Source organism: Gopherus evgoodei, chromosome 2, assembly GCF_007399415.2.
Source record: "Gopherus evgoodei ecotype Sinaloan lineage chromosome 2, rGopEvg1_v1.p, whole genome shotgun sequence".
Taxonomy (NCBI): Eukaryota; Metazoa; Chordata; order Testudines; family Testudinidae; genus Gopherus; species Gopherus evgoodei.
Genome location: NC_044323.1, coordinates 12,815,715 through 12,835,715, shown reverse-complemented (window position 1 = coordinate 12,835,715; position 20,001 = coordinate 12,815,715). Strand labels below are relative to the sequence as shown.

The 20,001-nt window shown below is 42.0% G+C and overlaps 1 protein-coding gene across 4 annotated transcripts in view; it reads right to left on the bottom strand.

Annotated features, from left to right (window-relative positions):
- LOC115645407 (sodium channel protein type 5 subunit alpha-like) overlaps positions 1–20,001 on the bottom strand; it is a 382,036-nt gene that overhangs the window by 312,595 nt on the left and 49,440 nt on the right. For all 4 annotated transcript variants that reach the window (XM_030550011.1, XM_030550007.1, XM_030550010.1 and 1 more), the window contains exons 2-3: positions 5,220–5,538; positions 1,462–1,580 (exon numbers count right to left, since the gene is read on the bottom strand). In XM_030550011.1, coding sequence (XP_030405871.1) covers positions 1,462–1,580; positions 5,220–5,486 — 386 coding nt within the window. In that variant the 5' untranslated portion in view covers positions 5,487–5,538. The remainder of the gene's footprint in view (positions 1–1,461; positions 1,581–5,219; positions 5,539–20,001) is intronic.

Below are 20,001 nucleotides of genomic sequence, written 5' to 3'. Positions count from 1 at the left end.
GGTGCTAATGATGTTTATAGCAAAACTCTCATGGACTTAAATGAGAAAAGGGCCCATACTTTAAAAATATTATGCTATCCAGATCTTTAACTTTTTAAGAGTCAGATAAAATACTTTTTATAATTATTGTCATAAATGAATACTGTTGTTTTTTGCTAAGACATAATAGCATATTTGTTCAGTTACATAGACAGACGTTGGGCCAGGGCCTCAGAGGGGGATATGCCCTTGACTTTAACTGAGCTACAATAATTGACACCATCTGAAGATCTGGCCCATGATGTACATTTTTAACAAGCTGGGTCTTGGATTATTGAGTACAAATGTTTAATTTTTTAAATAATCATTTTCATAGATTCCAAGACCAGAAGGGAACATAATCTAGTCTGACTTCCTGTATAACACAAGCCATCAAACTTGCCCCAAATAATTTCCAGAGCAGAACTTTTAGAAAAAGCATCCAATCTTAATTTAAAAGATGTCAGTGATGGAGAATCCAACATGACCCTTGGTAAATTGTTCAGCATTAACACTACAGAGCAATTTTCTTTGTTTAGATTATTTAACTTGCAATAATTCAGATATATGCTTGTTTCCTCCCTCAGGGCTATAGCAGCTCATCTCATTTAAGCGGTATTGTAATTCACATTCTAGGAATTCTGAATATCTGTGTGGGTGAGGTTCTAAATTCTGTATACTGTCATCAGTGAAATGACTAGGAAGTTATGGGGAAGGACCTAAAGAACTATTCATCACTGAATGCAGGCTCCTACCTTTTAAAGATTACTCTGCATTGGGACATGTAAAGGTGCAATCACACCATCCCCAGCAACAGCACTCAGCTTTCCTTTCGAAAGTGCATTGTGCCTTTCTTTCCATGATTTGCTGCCCAATATAGATTTGGGGAGGAGATAATGATCCTGCCTTCTCTTCACCTACTGTGGGATGTCTAGTGCCAGCAGTAGTGTTAGCCCCCCACAGTTTTGTATTCACTCAGCCACAAGGACAGCCCATGAGGATGGAATAGTGCTGAAGGAGGTATGCATGCATCCCAGGAGAGAATTATCAGATGTGTGAACTTTGCTTCAGACTGGGAAAGAGGACAGATGAAATTTATCCTGGTTAGCTTCCCCTGATGTATCACAGCAAATTTCCTGCACTGACTCCCAAAGGTGCTCTCTCTTACAAAAGCTGGTCCAAACCTTGCTCAACTTTATTCACACAAGCAGTCTCATCTAAGTTAATGGGGCTGTTTGCATGAGTAAGACAAGTTCTGTTTTTCCCATAAAAGCCTTTTTACACATCTTATTTAGGAAAAAATCCAACATATTTCTAGTTATGTCTGTAGTAAATGAAATCAAATATTCAGCTTTCAAACAGTTTGATAAACCAAATAATCTCATACCCACATCTGCTTGTATCAGATAACATCAGAAGTTGGGAAGTCACCTGAAAGGATATGAATGTACCAAAATTTTAATTGCTGCTCTTCTGACTGGATGAAAAGGACTAAGTATATACAAGGCAGAAGTGGCACTAAATCGAAAGATTGTCTTCCCTTTGTTCAGTACTATAAATGTCTGGAAAACAAAATGGAAAATTAAATGAGAACATTTAATGTTTGCATTTATACATCAGGGCCCTTTCACCCAGTTCCCAACTGCAGATTCCCTCCCTTCCCAGTGCCCTTAATTCCCTTCCCAGATCTTTCCAGTTGTGAATTTCCATTCACTCAATGGATAGTTCCCCAAAAGACCTTCCCAAATGCAGAGTCTTTGCCCGCCTCAGGAAAAATGCCCCAAACTTCCCTCCACAACTCCCTCTGAGCTGCAAATTCCTTCCTTTCCTATGCAGATTCCTCTGAAACCCTGTGTCACACACACTGGTGTTTGAAACAGTGCATTTATTCCAAAGTGTGTGGTAACTGATGACCTTGTTATGGTGAGTTAGGATGCTCAGCACCTTGTAGGACTAAGCCATGAGAATCCCATCCTGTTGCATGGCCTGCTCTTGAGAGCCATATCAACCCAACAAACTCTCATGCTCCAGGACAGTTCAGGGTGTTTTCTTAATGATGACAAATTGATCTACCTGAACTATGATGGATATGCTCATGCACAATTATCATCTTCTTCCCCTTAGCTCATCAGCTGGGGTTGGGTCATCGTTAGCACCAAGAACTGTGTGGAAGTAGAGAAAGAACTGACAGGGATTTGCAGGGAATCTTAATGCATGACAGTCTCTGTTAGCAAGAGTTAGGCTAACTGTAACCCTAATAATGCGAGATTTGTAGAAGCGAGGATTGTGTGAGGCGAGTGGAAAAGAACTGTGTGAGAAGTTGGTTCGACCTTGTGTAGATAATGTGCAGATAATACGAAATGTAGACTGGAGTCTCTTAAATGAGAAAAACAAGATATCAGGATGACCTATGTATAAACACAATGCAGCTGTTGCTTATTATTGTCTGTAACAGAAGTATAAATGCTTGCTGTAATTGTTTACCTGTTGAGAGACCTGTCTAGGAAGGAGAGACCCTATGTCCTAGTACACTCTCTCCCTGCTGTAGCTGCTAAACAAAATAAAGCATCTGACTTTGCTATACCCAACCACAAAGTGAGAACTAAGTTTTTCTCTGACAACTGCTTGCTTTCCATCTTCTTTGATAAGTCTATCCATTGCTTCCTTAGCTTTCCTCTGAGTCTCTTTCCTATCACCCTCTCTTTCCATGATATTTTCACCAGTCTTCTTCATTCATTCTCTGCATGTGTCCAAATCCATAGAGTCACAGTTCTTGGATTTTGTCAGCCACATTACAACTTTGATTTCCATCCTAATACTTGCATTTCAAATTATGTCTTTGTGAAACTCCTCATAGTGTAAAGACATCTTGTCTCAAATATCTCTAATCATCAAACTTGTCATCTTTTTTGTCACTCATGCTTCTGCGCTATACAGCATTGTGGGGTGCACCACTGTTCTGGGTTTTAGTCTCAGTGGCATAGGCTTGTCATACACAACCCCTATGATGTTATTCTATGCTCTTCCAACACTCCCCAATCTCGATAATATCTCACGTTCAAACTTGCCATCTTCCCATGAACAGAAGTACTTGAACTGGTCAGTATGGTTTAGTCTGACTCCATTAATCTCTATGTCCAGTTTCCAGTGGCATATCCACTGACCCACATGTCCTCGATCTCAGTTATGCTCATTTTCATCTAATGCCATTTTAGCTAGTTATACCACTGGTTTACTATTTCTTCTAGATCTTCCATTTGAGGATGCATTAATTGGTATGTTATCTGCATGCAGGAGCTGGTTCATGCATAATACTCTCCACTAATTCCTTCTTTCATTCACCAAATGCAGATTCCTGGCCAAAGTCTCACATAGGATGAGCACCTCACTGCCAGCGCTATCTGACCCCAAGGTCAACGTAGCTGGGACTAAAAGGTACACCCAAAGGTCACCCCAAGCAAAAGGGATCCTCAGATGGCAGAAAATTAGTGCAGAACCTCTTATGCTGCTCTACCTTCCTGCTGCCAGCACACCATGGGACTGAAAACAGCTAGGCAGCCAATAAAATGCCCTATCTGTGCACAGAGAGACTGACCTACACATGGTGGCAGCAAGGGCAGTTCAGATGTGAGCTTTAAGCAATTCTGGAACTCACTAATCCAGAATCTGGCTTTTAAGACCAAAATACTACATCTGTGTCCTGTTGCTTCTGACTGGGCATACTGTATTTAAATAGCCACAGATTATTATAGATTGAGTCCAGACTTCTCAGATAAATAATCTACTTCTGTGTCTATTTAACTTTTGTTACTTTGTCTATATAAATTTGTACAACATATGAACAAAAATGCCAGTGATTATATCATGGAAACATACAGTAATTTTTCATACAGGCTTATGGGAGAAACATATAGTCTAGAGGAATACATCAAAAAATTGAAAATTCTCAGAATGCATGTTTATGGGTGTTATATTCTCATCCATGTTATAACATGTTTGAAGTACAGAAAAGCAAGTTGTAGTAAGCAAGTTATGCAGTCATGCTGTCAAGAGTCTTTTGAGGGAGCTGTTTGTACCCTAGTGGCTCTTGTCCAGCCCACACGATTCTTACCAGGTGATATTCACTCCAGGATGAAATTCACCCTGGTGCAGAGGGGCAGCACACTGCACCAGTTAAATCACACCCAGGGGCGGCTCCAGGCCCCAGCATGCCAATCACATGCTTGGGGCGGCATGCCGTGGGGGGCGCTCTCCCGGTCGCCAGGAGGGCGGCAGGCAGGGTGCCTTCGGCGGCATGCCTGTGGAGAGTCCACTGGTATCGTGGCTTCAGTGGACCTCCCGCAGGCGTGCCTCAGGAGGGTCTGCTGGTCCCACAGCTCCACCGAAGCCGTGAGACCAGCGGACCCTCCGCAGACATGCCTGAGGGACGTCCACCGGAGCCACGGGACTGGCGACTGGCGGAGCGCCCCCAGCGGCATGACGCCATGCTTGGGGCAGCGAAATGTCTAGAGCCGCCCCAATCACACCATAAGCCCTATTTTGGCATCTTAAATGGGACTGAAATGGTGCCTTGGCTTTTGCTGTCTGTCTGCAGAAAAATTAACTTCACTTTTCAGGAATGATTTGTATATATACCTCTTATGCTATGTAGGTGATATTACCTCCTGTGCAGAAGGCCAGCAAAAGGCCCGAGGAACCACATAAACTTTTAACAAGAAGGGCTAAGGTTAGGCTTAGGGTGACCAGCTGTCCCGTTTTTAAAGGGACAGTCCTGTTTTTTGGAACTTTTTCTTATACAGACACCTATTACCCCCCACCCCCGTCCCGTTTTTTCACAGTTGCTATCTGGTCACCCTAGTTAGGCTTAATAATACATGGGGCCTTGGTCCTGGCATGAATTTCAGGCAAAGAAAGGAAGTTACAGTAGACAGAACTCACAATTTCATTTAACTCATCTAATGTTCTGTTCTCATGTAACAATATATATTCATATTCAATGTTACTTGAGCTAAGCTCTTATTCCACTATGTCCCTCTCTTTAGTTCTTTGGAGGAAGTTCTGCCCACATTAGCTCTCTAATCCTTAAAGCAGAAGAAACCATTTTTACTAAATGAGGAAAGACAAAACCAGAGTCCCCGCATAAAATATCTCCCATCTTAGAAAGCAAACGTAAAACAACACACACTTCTGAAGGCTCTAACCTTGTGGTCACTGTAGTAAGGGTCGAGATCCTCCAGTGGTTCCCCAATGAGCTCTGGAGGAAGAGTCCCATAGATACCAGGCAACTTTTTGCAAGCTTGTAAGTCAAACTGAGGCCGAGGCTTTTCTTCATCATCTGGCTGATCTCTGTGCTCCTGCTTAGCATTCTTTGCAAGTTTCTCTGCAATTCGCTTCTCAATAGCGGCCAAGGATTCAGGCGTGAACTGGTGAAAGCTATTAGAACCCGATGGTAACAAGAAGTCGGCCATCTTTTCATCCTGCTTCTTCTGTATTGGTCATTTCTCCAAGTAGGGGAAACAACTAAAACAAAAAGGATCAAGGTAAGTGACTACAGAACTGGCAAGCCAGCAAACAGAACAATGCATGAGTTAGCAATAATCAGGTAACTTTTTGCCCAATTGTATGTGGTCAATAAAACACCAGGGAAAATAAAACTAACTGGAAAAGTAATTCAAATGAAGAGTTGTCTGAGTGATCAAATCTGATGAGATTTTATAGATTGAAGGTAGAATTTTGAAAAGCACCTAAATCCCATTTTCAAAAGTGCTTTACGTACTTAGGCATTTAAGTCTCATTGAAAGTCATTGGGATTGAGAATCTTGAGTCACTTAAGGGCATTTGAAAATCTCCACCTTAAGCTTCCATAATATTTTCTTACATCATTTATTTTCTTGCAGGGTCAGGAAGGGGCATCTTCCACATTCATATTAGTGCCCTGAACAGCTACAAGTTTTCTCCTGCTTTACATCCCACCACCCTAGAAAAGTGGAGGAACAAATGTTCAGATAAGCACAAAGTTAGTCAGCTAAATCCACATTTAGACACCTTAATAAAAGTGGTCTGATTTTCACACACGCTGAGCAATCAATACTTCCAATTCAGCACCTCTCAAAATCAGCCCACTAATATTTAGTTATCTAAATACAGATTGATTTAAAAGTCTAACTTTTGGCACCCAAGATTAAACATCTTGCCCTGAGTATGCTTCCTCTCAACATTCCCAATTCCTGCCAGAATGGAAAATAAATAACTGGAACTGGGAATTCTTGCATCTATATTAACTTACAGGAATAAAGTGCAAATGCAAAATCACACCAGAGGAATGATGGACTTACAGATCTTCCCTAAAAGACACAGTGATAGCTGTCAAAATTAATGTAAAAATACATTAATTATTAATTATTATCATTATTAAGAAAACTGGTGTGAATTCATCCCCATGTCAAGAACCTGCACAAAATCTATGCATTGTTTAAGTCCCATTGAAGCCCTATTTTGAAGTCTTCGGTGGGACCTAAATGGCACAGAGGCCTTGAGCTGGTCCCCTACCCAAGGGTGGGCTGAGAATTTTTTTGCCAGCAAGAGTAATCTTCATTCTCTAATATGTATCAATAAAACACATATTACATGAGAAATGAAGAGGCTTTTTATCCCACAGCAGCAAGACCATATTTACGGTACTAAATTAAAATCTAACTCAGTGACAAACAAAATTACTCAGGTTTTGAAGTGTGGTACACTATTGCTTTGGCCTGCTTATGCAGGACATGTGTTTTGTTCAGCTACTACTGTTCGTCTATTTGTACTGGATACATCCTGATAGTTTGCTTCTATTAAGCTCTGTGAAGACAGCATTTTTCGTAAGCAAACAAACCTTTAACTGGACCCTGTATGACAAAGAACATATTTATTGACTCCATTTATTTGAGGAAAGGAGTCTTTCAAATAGCTATTGTTTTCCCTGTTCTGACTTTGTTTTAAGATGAATTCATTAGATCGTCATTGATCATGACATATCACAGGGGAATGACTTGCATTATCCTGTACAACATACTTCACATTGCTGCCAATCTGAACAGCTAAGGTTCAGCTGAATTAGTATACGGTCTTGGGTTCAGATATGTGCATATTCTTCATCAGTTATATCTTCCCTTAAATTCCCCAACTTGTTCCCCTCCTTATGTCCCCATTGTCATGAAAAAACAGGAAATTACAAACGCCTTTGAACAAACCAGAAATGAGTTTTCTTACACTCTCATTGTTCTCTGACTCAACACCACAACTACAAAAGGCATTTTCATTCCCATAAATAACATCAGCAGACACAGGCCAGCTAATCCTCTTGTCGTCCTTATAATGTGAAACATGTCTTAAGTGATGCTTAAGTGAATGACAAAAATTGGTTAGTTAACAGTGGTGGTCTTCTAACACAGGTAGAGCACTGTAGCCAGTACATTTGGGGAATATTTGGGGGTGGTTTCTTAGGCCTGGTCTACACTACACGTTTAAACTGAATTTAGCAGCATTACACCGATTTAACCCTGCACCCGTCCACACAACGAGGCTCTTTATATCCATATAAAGGGCTCTTTAAACCGAATTCTGTACTCCTTCCCGACGAGAGGAGTAGCGCTGAAATCGGTATTGCCATGTCAGATTAGGGTTAGTGTGGCTGCAAATCGATGGTATTGGCCTCCGGGCAGTATCCCACAGTGCACCGCTGTGACCGCTCTGGAAAGCAATCTGAACTCGGATGCACTAGCCAGGTAGACAGGAAAAGCCCCGTGAACTTTTGAATTTCATTTCCTGTTTGCTCAGTGTGGAGCTCTGATCAGCAAGGGTGGCGATGCAGTCCCAAATCCAAAAAGAACTCCAGCATGGACTATACAGGAAATACTGGAGCTGATCGCTTTATGGGGAGACAAATCTGTTCTATCAGAGCTCCATTACAGAAGACGAAATGACAAAGCATTTTAAAAAATCTCCAGGCTATGATAGTCAGAGGCCACACCACAGTGCTATGTGACAAGCATAACGGAAAGCCAAAGAATCAAATGGACGCTCATGGAGGGAGGGAGGGGGTACTGAGGACTCCAGCTATCCCACTGTCCCCGCAGTCTCCGAAATGCATTTGCAATCTTGGCTGAGCTCCCAATGCCTGAAGGGTCAAAAACATTTTCCCGGGTGTTTCAGGGTATATGTCATCAATTTACACCCTTCCCCCACCCCGAAGAAAAGGGAAAAAAATTTTTCTCGCCTTTTTTCAATGTCACCCTATGTCAACTGCATGCTGCTGGTAGTCGGGGTGCTGCAGCGCTGAACACTAGCATCCCCTTCCCAGTGGCAGATGGTGCAATATGACTGCTATCCATCGTCATCATCAGCCCGTGAGTGCTCCTGGCTGGCCTTGGTAAGGTCGGCCGGGCGTGCCTGGGTAAAAATGAGAATGACACCTGGTCATCCCCAGCAGATGGTACAGAACAGCTGGTAACCGTCTTCATCATAGCAACTGGAGGCTGAGCTCTATAAGCCCCCACCTTTCATGTCTAAAGAAAAGATTCTGTACTGCCTGGACTATCATAGCAGCGGGATGCTGGGCTCCTCTCCCTCCCACCGTTTAATGTCCTGCCTGGACTATCATAGCAGCTGGAGGCTGCCTCCCCCTCATTTTATCTCACTAAAAAGTCAGTGTTTCTTATTCCTGCATTCTTTATTACTTCATCACACAAATGGGGGGACACTGCCACGGTAGCCCAGGAGGGTTGGGGGAGGAGGGATGCAACGGGTGATGTTGTTGCAGGGGCATCCCCTAGAATGGCATGCAGCTCATCATTTCTGTGGGATCTCTGGGGCTCTGACACGGAGCGGCTGTGCTCTCTGGTTCTCTAGTATACTTGGCCCATATTCTAGGCAGGACTGACTCTATTTTTAGACAAAACATAAAGAAGGGAATGACCTGGGGAGTCATTCCCATTTTTGTCCATGCGCCCCCGGCTGACCTCAGCAAGGCCAGCCAGGAGCACCCATGACAGCAGCAGATGGTATAGAACGACTGATAATCGTCATCTCATCGCCAATTTACAATAGCATGGCAGACAGTGCAATAGGGATGGTAACCGTCTCTGCTACCTTGCAAAGGCAAATGAATGCTGCTGTGTAGCACTGCAGTACCGCCTCTGTCAGCAGCATCCAGTACACATACGGTGACAGTGACAAAAGGCAAAACGGGCTCCATGGTTGCTATGCTATGGCGTCTGCCAGGGCAATCCAGGGAAAATGGGCATGAAATGATTGTCTACCGTTGTTTTCACGGAGGAAGGATTGAGTGACGACATTTACCCAGTATAAGAGGGTAGCCGTGTTAGTCTGGATCTGTAAAAGCAGCAAAGAATCCTGTGGCACCTTATAGACTAACAGACGTTTTGGAGCATGAGCTTTCGTGGGTGAATACCCACTTCCTCAGATGCATCTGAGGAAGTGGGTATTCATTCCTCAGATGCATCTGAGGAAGTGGGTATTCACCCACGAAAGCTCATGCTCCAAAACGTCTGTTAGTCTATAAGGTGCCACAGGATTCTTTGCTGCTTTTGACATTTACCCAGAATCACCCGGGACACTGTTTTTGCACTGGGATCTCAACCCCGAATTCCAATGGGCGGGGGAGACTGCGGAAACTATGTGATAGCTACAGGATAGCTACCCACAGTGCAACGCTCTGGAAATCGACACTAGCCTCGGTACATAGACGCACACCGCCAAATTAATGTGCTTAGTGTGGCTGCGTGCACTCGACTTTATACAATCTGCTTCACAAAACCGGTTTGTGTAAAATCGGAATAATCCCGTGGTGTAGATATACCTTTAGGACAGAAGTTTGCCTGAATAGGGTGATTCTGTAAACATGTTTGTGTGTACCTGTATCCAAATGGATCTCAAGCGTCTATGCACAGAGAGAAGAACAAAAGTCCCCTGAATTAACTATGTCAGAAGTAGGCACCCCAGAGCCATCAGGTGAGGGAATGCAGTGCTGTTACTGAGACAAAAAATGATCAAATGAACCAACCAACCAAGAGGTACACTATAGAATATTCTTTTCTTTGGCTTGATTTATCACCAGAGTAGATAAAAAGATTCTGAGAAGCAATGCAGAGAACCATGAAACAATACAGTCAGGCAGCAAATTCTGACCATCCATTTCCTGCCCATCATTTTCATTGGAGAAACCTGCAAATGCCAGCTGCAATCACAATTAAACATTTGAAAAACATGGGCTTGTGGACCCAGGAACTAATAGGGGCAAATTCAGCATTTAGTGTAAGTGGGCTGGATTCTCTGGACTTGCACATGCACAGATGTGCGAAGTGAATGTAGAATGCTACTAAATCAGCATTCCCAACTCATGTACACAGGTAATAGCTTTTGATTTTGATTAATCATGTACACAGATGAAAATTACTAAACAAGAAGCTTAATTCTTCCTTTGATGAAGATAGGAGCAACTCTGTTGAAGTTACACTGCACAAGATTGGTGTGAAGGCAGAATCAAGCCCCTAGTACAATGCATTGGAGAATCAATCCCAGTGGCGCAATTCTAACATTGAACCAAACTTGTTCTTAGAGGAGAAGAGAAATGATTATATACTACCCATGTTATCGCCAGAGCTGTAGAGGACCTCTGTTGCTCAGCCCACGCACACTTTCAAGACATGCAATGATGAGGCGAGGATTCCTGTCGAACTCTGCGTCAGCCCTTATACACTGTGACATACCCAGACCAGTGGGGTACAGGAGTTTGGTTGAGGGCAAATATACTGGTCACTTGCTGAGTAGTTTTCTGTTCCCTGAGTGACCAGAGCAGGAGCTGCACTAGAGTAATCATGAACCTTCTAGAACCAATTAAGACAGACAGGCTGATTAGAACACCTGCAGCCAATCAAGGCAGGCTAATCAGGGCACCTGGGTTTAAAAAGGAGCTCACTCCAGTCAGATGGGGAGGAGCTAGAGGACAGGAAGTGCATGTGAGGAGCTGGGAGCAAGAGGCACAAAGTGCTGAGAGTGAGAGGGTGTGCTGCTGGAAGACTAAGGAGTACAAGCATCATCAGACACCAGGAGGAAGGTCCTGTGGTGAGGATAAAGAAGGTGTTTGGAGGAGGCCATGGGGAAGTAGCAGCTGTTATGTAGCTGTTACAAGAGGCACTATAGACAGCTGCGATCCACAGGGCCCTGGGCTGGAACCCGGAGTAGAGGGCAGGCCCAGGTTCCCCCCAAACCTCCCAACTCCTGATCAGACACAGGAGGAGTTGATCCAGACTGTGGGGAAGATCACTGAGGTGAGAAAATCTGCCAATAAGCGCAGGACCCACCAAGGTAGAGGAGGAACTTTGTCACAACACCTTGACTGCATTTTGCAGACAGAGCTGAGCTGGCTGCATATGTATGTGTAGTGCAGCCTTCCTTAGCTGTACACTTCACAAATGTAGCATGAGAATGTGTGGAAAGTTTACTGTGTAAGGATATCGTGCAACTTTCAATTGGTCATAAAGTGGTCATATAATGCCAACAGACCCTGGTCGTCAGCAGGGGGGATCGAACCTGGGACCACTGGCGCTTAGTGTATGAGCCTCTGGCGCATGAGCTAAAAGCCAACTGGCTGTTAGCTAAGGCTGTAGAGCAAACTCATTAATCTCTCTCTCTCTCTTTAAGTGGTCTCGGTGCCACTAGATGGGACAGAACACCACATGCAGAAGGTGTGAGGGTTACATACTTCCCCTAGCTGAGGAAGCATGTCCTGAGCTTCAGAGACTTCCCGGCTGAAATCCTGGACAAGCCCTCACTTGTAACACCGACAGATCCCAGTGGTTGGAGGGTAGGACTGAAGCTGAGGCCTCTGGAGCTTAGTGTATGAGCCGCTACTGCATGAGCTAAAAGCCAACTGACTGTTAGCTAAGGCTGTAGAGCAAACTCATTAATCTCTCTCTCCAAGCGGTCTCAGTGCCACTAGATGGGACAGAACACCACACACAGGAGGTGTGTGGATTACAGTCACATCAAAATTCATTTTCAGCAGAACACTCTAAGACACTTCTCCTTAATGAGGGCTATTTTCATATCTTACTGACATCTGCAACTTCTAGAGAGTAAGGGAATGGGAAAGGGAATTCTACGTACTCTTTATGCTCAAAAATGGCTAAACTATTTTTGCTCAAACTTTCTTTAAAAAACAACAAAAAAAACCCTTCAAACATAGATCAAGCCTTGAATATTTCAGTCCAAAAGATGGAAGTTTCAGAAAGTTCTAAGTGACTAAAATTAAAGTGTTAGAATGGAAATGGTTATGCAATCTTAATTACAGCAGTTACTTCTACTCCTTTTATAATCTCTTATCAAGATTTCTATTTATCATCATTTTCGTGGTGGAAAAAGGTTTAAATGTTTTTCATTCTTACACTACACTTATCAAACCTGCTATGTTTCAAAGTATATATTTAACATTGTTATTCTTCAAACTCAGACATATTCAGGAAATGGTCAAAATGATTTAATGGGTCTTTATCATGTCTAATTTCTTCTAATCTATGAAGTACAAACATTTCTACAAATAGCCTGGGTCAGCCTTGATGTTTCTAAATATAGTTTGAAAGCACACAACTTAAAAAGGAAAATCATCAATGACTGAATCAAAGAACTGAAATGCAGGGTTTTTTTTAATGCGATAATGTCTGTTGTGACTCACATTTTTCACAACAGAGTCTGTATATTTCCACTCCTATTGGCACATTTTCGAAGTGTGAGGCTTCAAAGATCTATCCAACACACTGTGTTTCTGTAGTATCATTATGCATGGAATGAACATTTCTCTCCTTAATCCTACTTAAACCCTGGCAACGCCAGCCTGTGCTGATAAAAATGGATTGGTTATGTAAACAGGGTTGATCAGATACCAAAGTACCAACATAACTGGTTCCTATGTCACAGTAGTGAATGGAAACAATCAATAAAATGCTTTCAACATTAAAAATGATTGTATTTGATAAGATCAGTACGCCTCTGGTAACTGTAATCCTTCTTTTACTTTTCTCCACCCTGAAGATGTTTTTCAGTTTTTATTCTTAAAAGGTAAAGTCACACCAGTGCACAAGATCCATGCAACATTTAAGATTCACTCAAATTCTCAAAACAGGATTTATGTGGTGCACAGGCTTGTGCTGGCTCTCTAGCATTGGCATAAATGGGTCTACAAATTTACCCTATTTGTGAGCTCAACTTGAGAAGTGAGTGAAATTTCATGGAATGTCACACTATCCAGAATAAATGTTGATGGGAAAAGGTGCAAAAGCAAGACAGAGACTGAATTAGTACAAACAAAGACCTACTGATACAATTCAATGTTAAGATTATGACGGGTAAGCAAGAAGATCAGAGGACCAGAAATCAATTAAGTGAGGAACAAAATATGAAGGGATGGACTCTTCCACCCATCACTCCCTTTTGGGAGCCTTAAAGAGAGAGACTTCTGATCAAAATTGGCTACTGGAAAGATGTCACCATCATGGCTGCCACACCCACAATCTCCTGGGACATCAGATCTTCTCTGTCCTAATCCTGAGAGATATCTTGACAAGGCCAGAGAGAGGGACCCAGATGACACCACCACTTCCACCGGTGCCAGCTAAATTCCGAATACCACCTGGGATATGAGACAGTCTATCCTACCCTTTCCCTTCTCCATGAGTCCTTTTCTTCCCCAAACTTATTTCTACTCTTTCTTATCCCTGTCCTTTTTCCTTCTGTCTAGTAAGAATCTTGTTTAGCCAGCCAAGACTGGATATTTTGCAACACTGCTGTAAGCCTGTGACCAGAAAGACGCAGCTAAAAGCAATACCATAAGCAGCCCAGTGCTAGTACAAGTTTGCCAGTTTTTGGGATGGCTGATGAGACTGTGCTGTGCCACTGTTTCTCCTGTAGTAAGGCTGCAAGTGAAACTCCGTGCCCGAGACAGAAGCTGCATTTCTATCTTTGCTGTTCTTTTCTCTCCCCACTTTGTGTGTGTTTGTTTTGTCTTCTAAGAAACAGGATCAGACTTTAACAGCAGCAACACATCTCTATGAATTCTTCACTTTTTCTCATCTTTAATATTATCTAAAAGACTGCCAAACAAGGTGGTTTTTTTCCTTCTAAAAACTCTCCCTAGCTAAAGCAAAAGGGAACAAGGGATGCTGTTAAAGCAAAGCCCTTATTTAATACTGTACATTTCAAATGCTCTGTTTCCCTTCTTTCCTGTATCTACAATAAAAGGTTAAAAGGATTTTTAATGGTGCATTTGACATGGTACTAAGCATAGAAGATTAGGGTTGGAAGAAACCTCAGGAGGTCATCTAGTCCAACCCCCTTTTCAAAGCAGGACCAACACCAACTAAATCATCCCAGCCAGGGCTTTGTCAAGCTGGGCCTTAAGAACCTCTAAGGATGGAGATTCCTCCACCTCGCTAGGTAACCCATTCCAGTTCTTCACCATCCTCCCACTGAAATAGTGTTTCCTAATATCCAACCTAGACCTCCCGCCCACTGTAACTTGAGACCATTGCTTCTTCTGTCAGCAGGCTGAGGTCTCTGTATAACAAACCCTGAACCTTGTTTAACTCCATTTAATGTTGGACAGGGACTGGGTAATGTTCACACCTTTGACCCCCTATATTCCATTTAAATTAATACAACACTACACATGGGTGACTTCCACCCTAAAGGCCTGATTATACCTTGAGCAGCACACCTGTGCAGGGGGATAATGGGGAATAAGACCAAAAGCCCTTATGTTCCTCCATTTCCTCCCCAGACCTCGAGCCAGAGTGCCCAGAGTTTGCTCCTGCTACTACACCTGGCTAGCAGAAAATTACCACCCCTTGGAGCCAGAGGGAAACAGGGAGTCACAATTCCTTCCCTTAGGTACCCCTCAGGCAGCACAGCAACGGGCTAGTTTTTTATTGTAGTCTGTGATTCTGTGACACAATCTAGCCCTAAATGAGAGACAGGATAGCCTGGTGACACCAGTGCTAATCTGGAGCTAAGGAACCTGGGTTCAGTTCTCTGCTCTGTCCCAGATTCCTTCTGTGAGCTTGGGGAGGTCACTCTCTCTCTCTCTGTGCCTCAATTCCCCATCTGTAAAATGGGGATAATAGCACTTACCTACCACACAGGTACGTTGTTAAGATAAATACTTTAAAGATTCTCAGGAGTGCAGATGCTATGCTAGGTGGAGCCATGTAAGTATCTATTGTCAGTGTTCAAAGGCTAATGGCCAGACTTGGCGAGCCTTGCTCATGTTGAATAGTAAGTTACTCCTCAATTACTCCCATTGATTTCAATGGGCCGCCTCACAGAATAAGGTAGTACTAAACATGAACTACCGTGACAGAATCTGGCCCTTACCAAGCAATAACATTTCCATTTGAATTATATTAGATGTAAAAGTTAAACATAAACAAACTGAGCCCAATATTCCAAAGTTGTATTTTTTCTGTAAGATATATTTAGGTCGAAGTGTAGCCATTGTTGTCTGCACTAGCCCCACGGGTTTCCTTTAAATTATCTGATGCTGTGCATCACACTTGCATCCCCCCCCCCTCCTTTTGATATCTCTTTGGCATTTTCCTTTGGCCCCCAGAGTGAAGTGCTGTCTCCAGTGGTGCAATACATAGGAATACTGGGATAGGAACATGCAGAGTGAATGATGAACATATACAGTTTAGGGTTACTGGCATAGGTACAGAAACTCATATGTGCATGCACACACTTTATTATCCAGTTTATGAAGAATGCAAAATGGTATGGAATGGGGTGATATAAAGGTTCTATTGCCAGGAGTTTGGGATGATTTAATAAGATAATGTTTTCAAAAGCACTTAAATCATTTAAGAACTTAGTCCCACTGAATAAACAATGGGATCTAGGTTCCTAAGTGACTCAGGTTCTTTCAAAAAGTTTAATCACAATCTACAAGATGCATTTTGCAGCTTAGTGCATTCACATTGGTAAAGTGCTTCAAGTTCCTCAGTTGGAAGATGTTATGCAAGATTCTCTATATACTGAATAATTTCTATGTTGCTACCGCTGTATATGTTAAGAGGGTATAACAAGAGAATAAGAGGGGTGAACAGAATAAAGAAGTCCTTGAAATTGCAGAGAATGCACTCAATTACTTCCACAAAAGCTGATGACTGTTTTTTGTGGGTTTTTTTCAAAAAGCATAATTGAGTCAAGTCCACAAAAAATGATTTACTTAGGGAGTGTTCCTAACATGGATTATCATTGGCCAAATCGCCATCTGGTGTAACTCGGCATAGCTTTGCTTATTTCAATGAACCCACACCAATTATAATGACAGAGGTTGTAGTCTATTATGACTAAAGATAGACAGAAAGGAATGCTTTTAAAATATATAAAAACCTTTAAGATTACCACATCTGTCAGAAAGTATGTCACTGGTGTTTTTTATTTTAAATTAGTGCTCATGACAGATACAAAAGGCAAAGGAAGCTGAAGGCCTGTGTTTATTTTTAGAATAAATACAATACAATACAAGCAGCAACCTGAAATTCTTAACTCTTCTTTGGTGTGTGTGCTAAGAGAGTTCCCACTTGTACAAGTATTCAGCCCTTACTCAGCCCCTTAGCTGAAAGTGCAGACAGGGATATTGACAATTGTGGTAGTAGTTTTCGGGACACAAACACCCTGTTTATTAGGAATGGGACTAATTCTTCCAATTTATTTCACATAATCCAGGGAACTGTTAACAGATGGTAATTACTTGCAGTCCTTACTAACCTGGGTCAAATTCAAGCCGGTGACCTACAGATGAAAGGTTTTATATCATGTTACCAATCCCCTGAGCCACACATACCAAACATTGTACTCAGAAGAAAAGAACTCAGAAGTGTGGGTTTCTGAAACTGTCCAACAAAATTTCATTGAAGTAGCTAAGATTTTTATTACTCCAGGAGGATAGTTTTTAGGAAATGCACAATACTGAAGTAATGGGCCACACTGATACGGTCATGTAAACCCATGTATGAGACTCAGTTTCTTTGTTACATGCTTTGCCAGGCAACTCTACAGGTTATAACATCACATAATGCAGTAATGAGATGCTTCTTTCCTAAAATCAGACATGTTTGTACACCTTATGTATAAACCAAAAGCAGAACTGGTGTAAATAAAGGAAGGACACAACTTTAATTTCATTCATGTCGCGATAAAGCAGCAGCCTCCATAATACATCAAAAATGAAACCTCTGAATAACTGACCCACAAGCTCTTTATCAGCTTCCAACCAACTCTGCCTCCACTGTATCTGCTTGTAAATCCAGTTTCATGAGTTTTGCTGGCATCTACTGTAGCAGAATCATTGCATTCTGACATTACCATTGACTTATTGATAAGATAAAGTCTTCTGAAAACTAACATGAGCTAACAGCAAATGAATTCAGAGGATTTCATCCTCATGTTGTAGTAGTATTTGGAGACTGACAAATATTAGGCTTGAATTAAATACTGGTAGCAAGTAACAATTCTCTGATGATAAAATACTTCATATTACTTTTAGTGAGCTAAAATATACTGCTTTCTTTTCATGTGCTGCTGTTTCAAATTATACAGACATTATACAAATAAGTCAGAGGGAAGCAGTGCTGTACAGTTACTGATGCACATCTGTATAGGTTTCCAAATAATGCAGTTCACTGAAGCCCAACAGGTTTTGGTATCTATTCTGCATAATCATCAGAGATTGACCTCAAAATTCATTCACAATAAATTACTCAGACTTCAGATTCAGGACAGTTTTCCACTTTGTTACACTGAAAACAATGGATCTAAACCAGCATAAAACGTGTAATGGAGTGGAGCACTCAGAATCTATTCAGTCCTACATACAATTACTACCCTGAAAACAGAAAGCACCTGTATGATGTCATTTAATAGCTCCATATTGGGCTAAATCCTACATATACTACTCACATGAGCAGTCCCATTCACTGCACACATAAGTAAAATATGCCAGATTTAGCTACTCTTATGTACTTTCAAAAATAAATTTTAACAAATACAGGATGTTATGAAATGATGATTAAAACATTCCCTTCAACTACTATGTGGTAGTCATTGCTGATAAATAAAACACAGCTTTGTACACTGATTGCTTAAAGTCATGTTCTATATGACTGGTTGGCCTTTTTTGGAACTGTGATACCTGTAAGATCACATAAAGAGTACAGGTCTAATCACCAATCTAATCATCAAAGCTACAAAAAGGTCTTTCATTCACTGGAAGAAATAATAGAGCTGCAGAAACAAATCAGCATATAATATTTACATATGGGGTTGGTTTGAATTCTGAGAGCAAAAACAGGGTCTCCATCAATTGGCACTGAATTAGGACAGGAATAAAGCATGAATTTCAAACCCATATTTAACAGAAACTGGGGGAAATACTGCAGTCCCCATTTCACATGAGACACACAAAGAGACTGAATTAGATGATCTAGGAGAATACTAGATATGAGAGAGAGGGGAAAGACGGGAGATGCAGACTAGTTAGTCCAGCATGTTTGGGAAGCACCAAGGACCCTAGTACCCCTCCATGGCTCCACTGGACCAATAGACTCAGTCTGGGGCACCAGGCTCCACCACACAGTTTCCCAACTGCCTGCAATATCAAAGGGCTATTTATTGCTGATTTTTGCTCAGACACAGTGATCAGCTACTTCCTTTTGTTCCCCACTGCACCTCCATCCTTCTGCAGCCCATCCTTCCTCAGACCTGGAACCGTACACCTCTCCTTCTACCTTTTTCCTCTCAGCCCCTTCCTACCTACTCCCAGGTCATCTCTCTCACCCTGCCTTTCATCTCCATCAACAGATCACACCCCCCCCCGCAAGCTACCCTCCCTCGCATAAACCCTTTCTTCCCTTACTCCTTTCACCAGGGTTTTTCCTATACCTTCTTCCACTCCAACCTTTCACCCCACAATGAGTTTTAACCATCAAGTCGCACACATAGCTGGTCCATGTGACCTTATTACTGTCACCCTCTACTGCCCAGCATGGTGGAGCCCTGATCCTGAGTGGGACCTCTGAGAGCTACTGTAATATGAATATTAACAGGAGACCTGTGTGAGCCAAATTCAAAGTCACAGATTGAGAAATACAGTAGTAAAATTAGCTTTGTGGGTAAAGGAAATGGAGGTTCTTGAAAGACAAACTGCAGAAGGAGAGCATGAAAAAAAGGAGTTTGCCTTTGTTTCCTGGAATGTATTGAAAATTTGCTTCATTATTTGGTGGAATGGAGATTTGACAGTATTGTTTGGAAAAGCTCGTGGATATCCCACTCTGATGGAGGGAAAGAGATTCTTCTCCCTGGGAGAGTGAGAGATTATTGTTTTCTAAGGAGGAACGATAGTCTGCCTATTTACCATCAAAAATTGTGTATGTCTGGAGGCCAAGTTTAGCAATCAGAAAGTTAAGAACTGACCTATGGTCTGGGGGCCAATCCACAGTCCACTTAAGCCAACAGGAATCTTTCCTTTAACTTCAGTGGGCTTTGGGGCCGTCCCCAGGAGTATAGAAGATGGAAACATTTTATTTCTGTCACTCACCTTGAATACTATTTCACAATTTCATTGCCTCTGCATGGAAAACCCATGTGGAAGCTGATGCAGAATGACAGCTCATTGATTGTCATTACATAATGCTATAACCAAGTTTGTAAATGAGACAGATGAAGGTAAGGAAGTAGGGGAGGGGAGATGGTAAACATTTTTATTTTCTCTATTTTCAATTATTTTTTTTAAATAAATACTATGGTTCAGAGGCTAAAAGCTACAGTCTCCCTTTCTCCCAGCCGAGCTGCTGTACTTTGCAGATAGCCTGGCTGCTTTTAATTAAATTGAACTGATGCTGAAACAACACCTAGGCTTTGGTGCTTAACTGG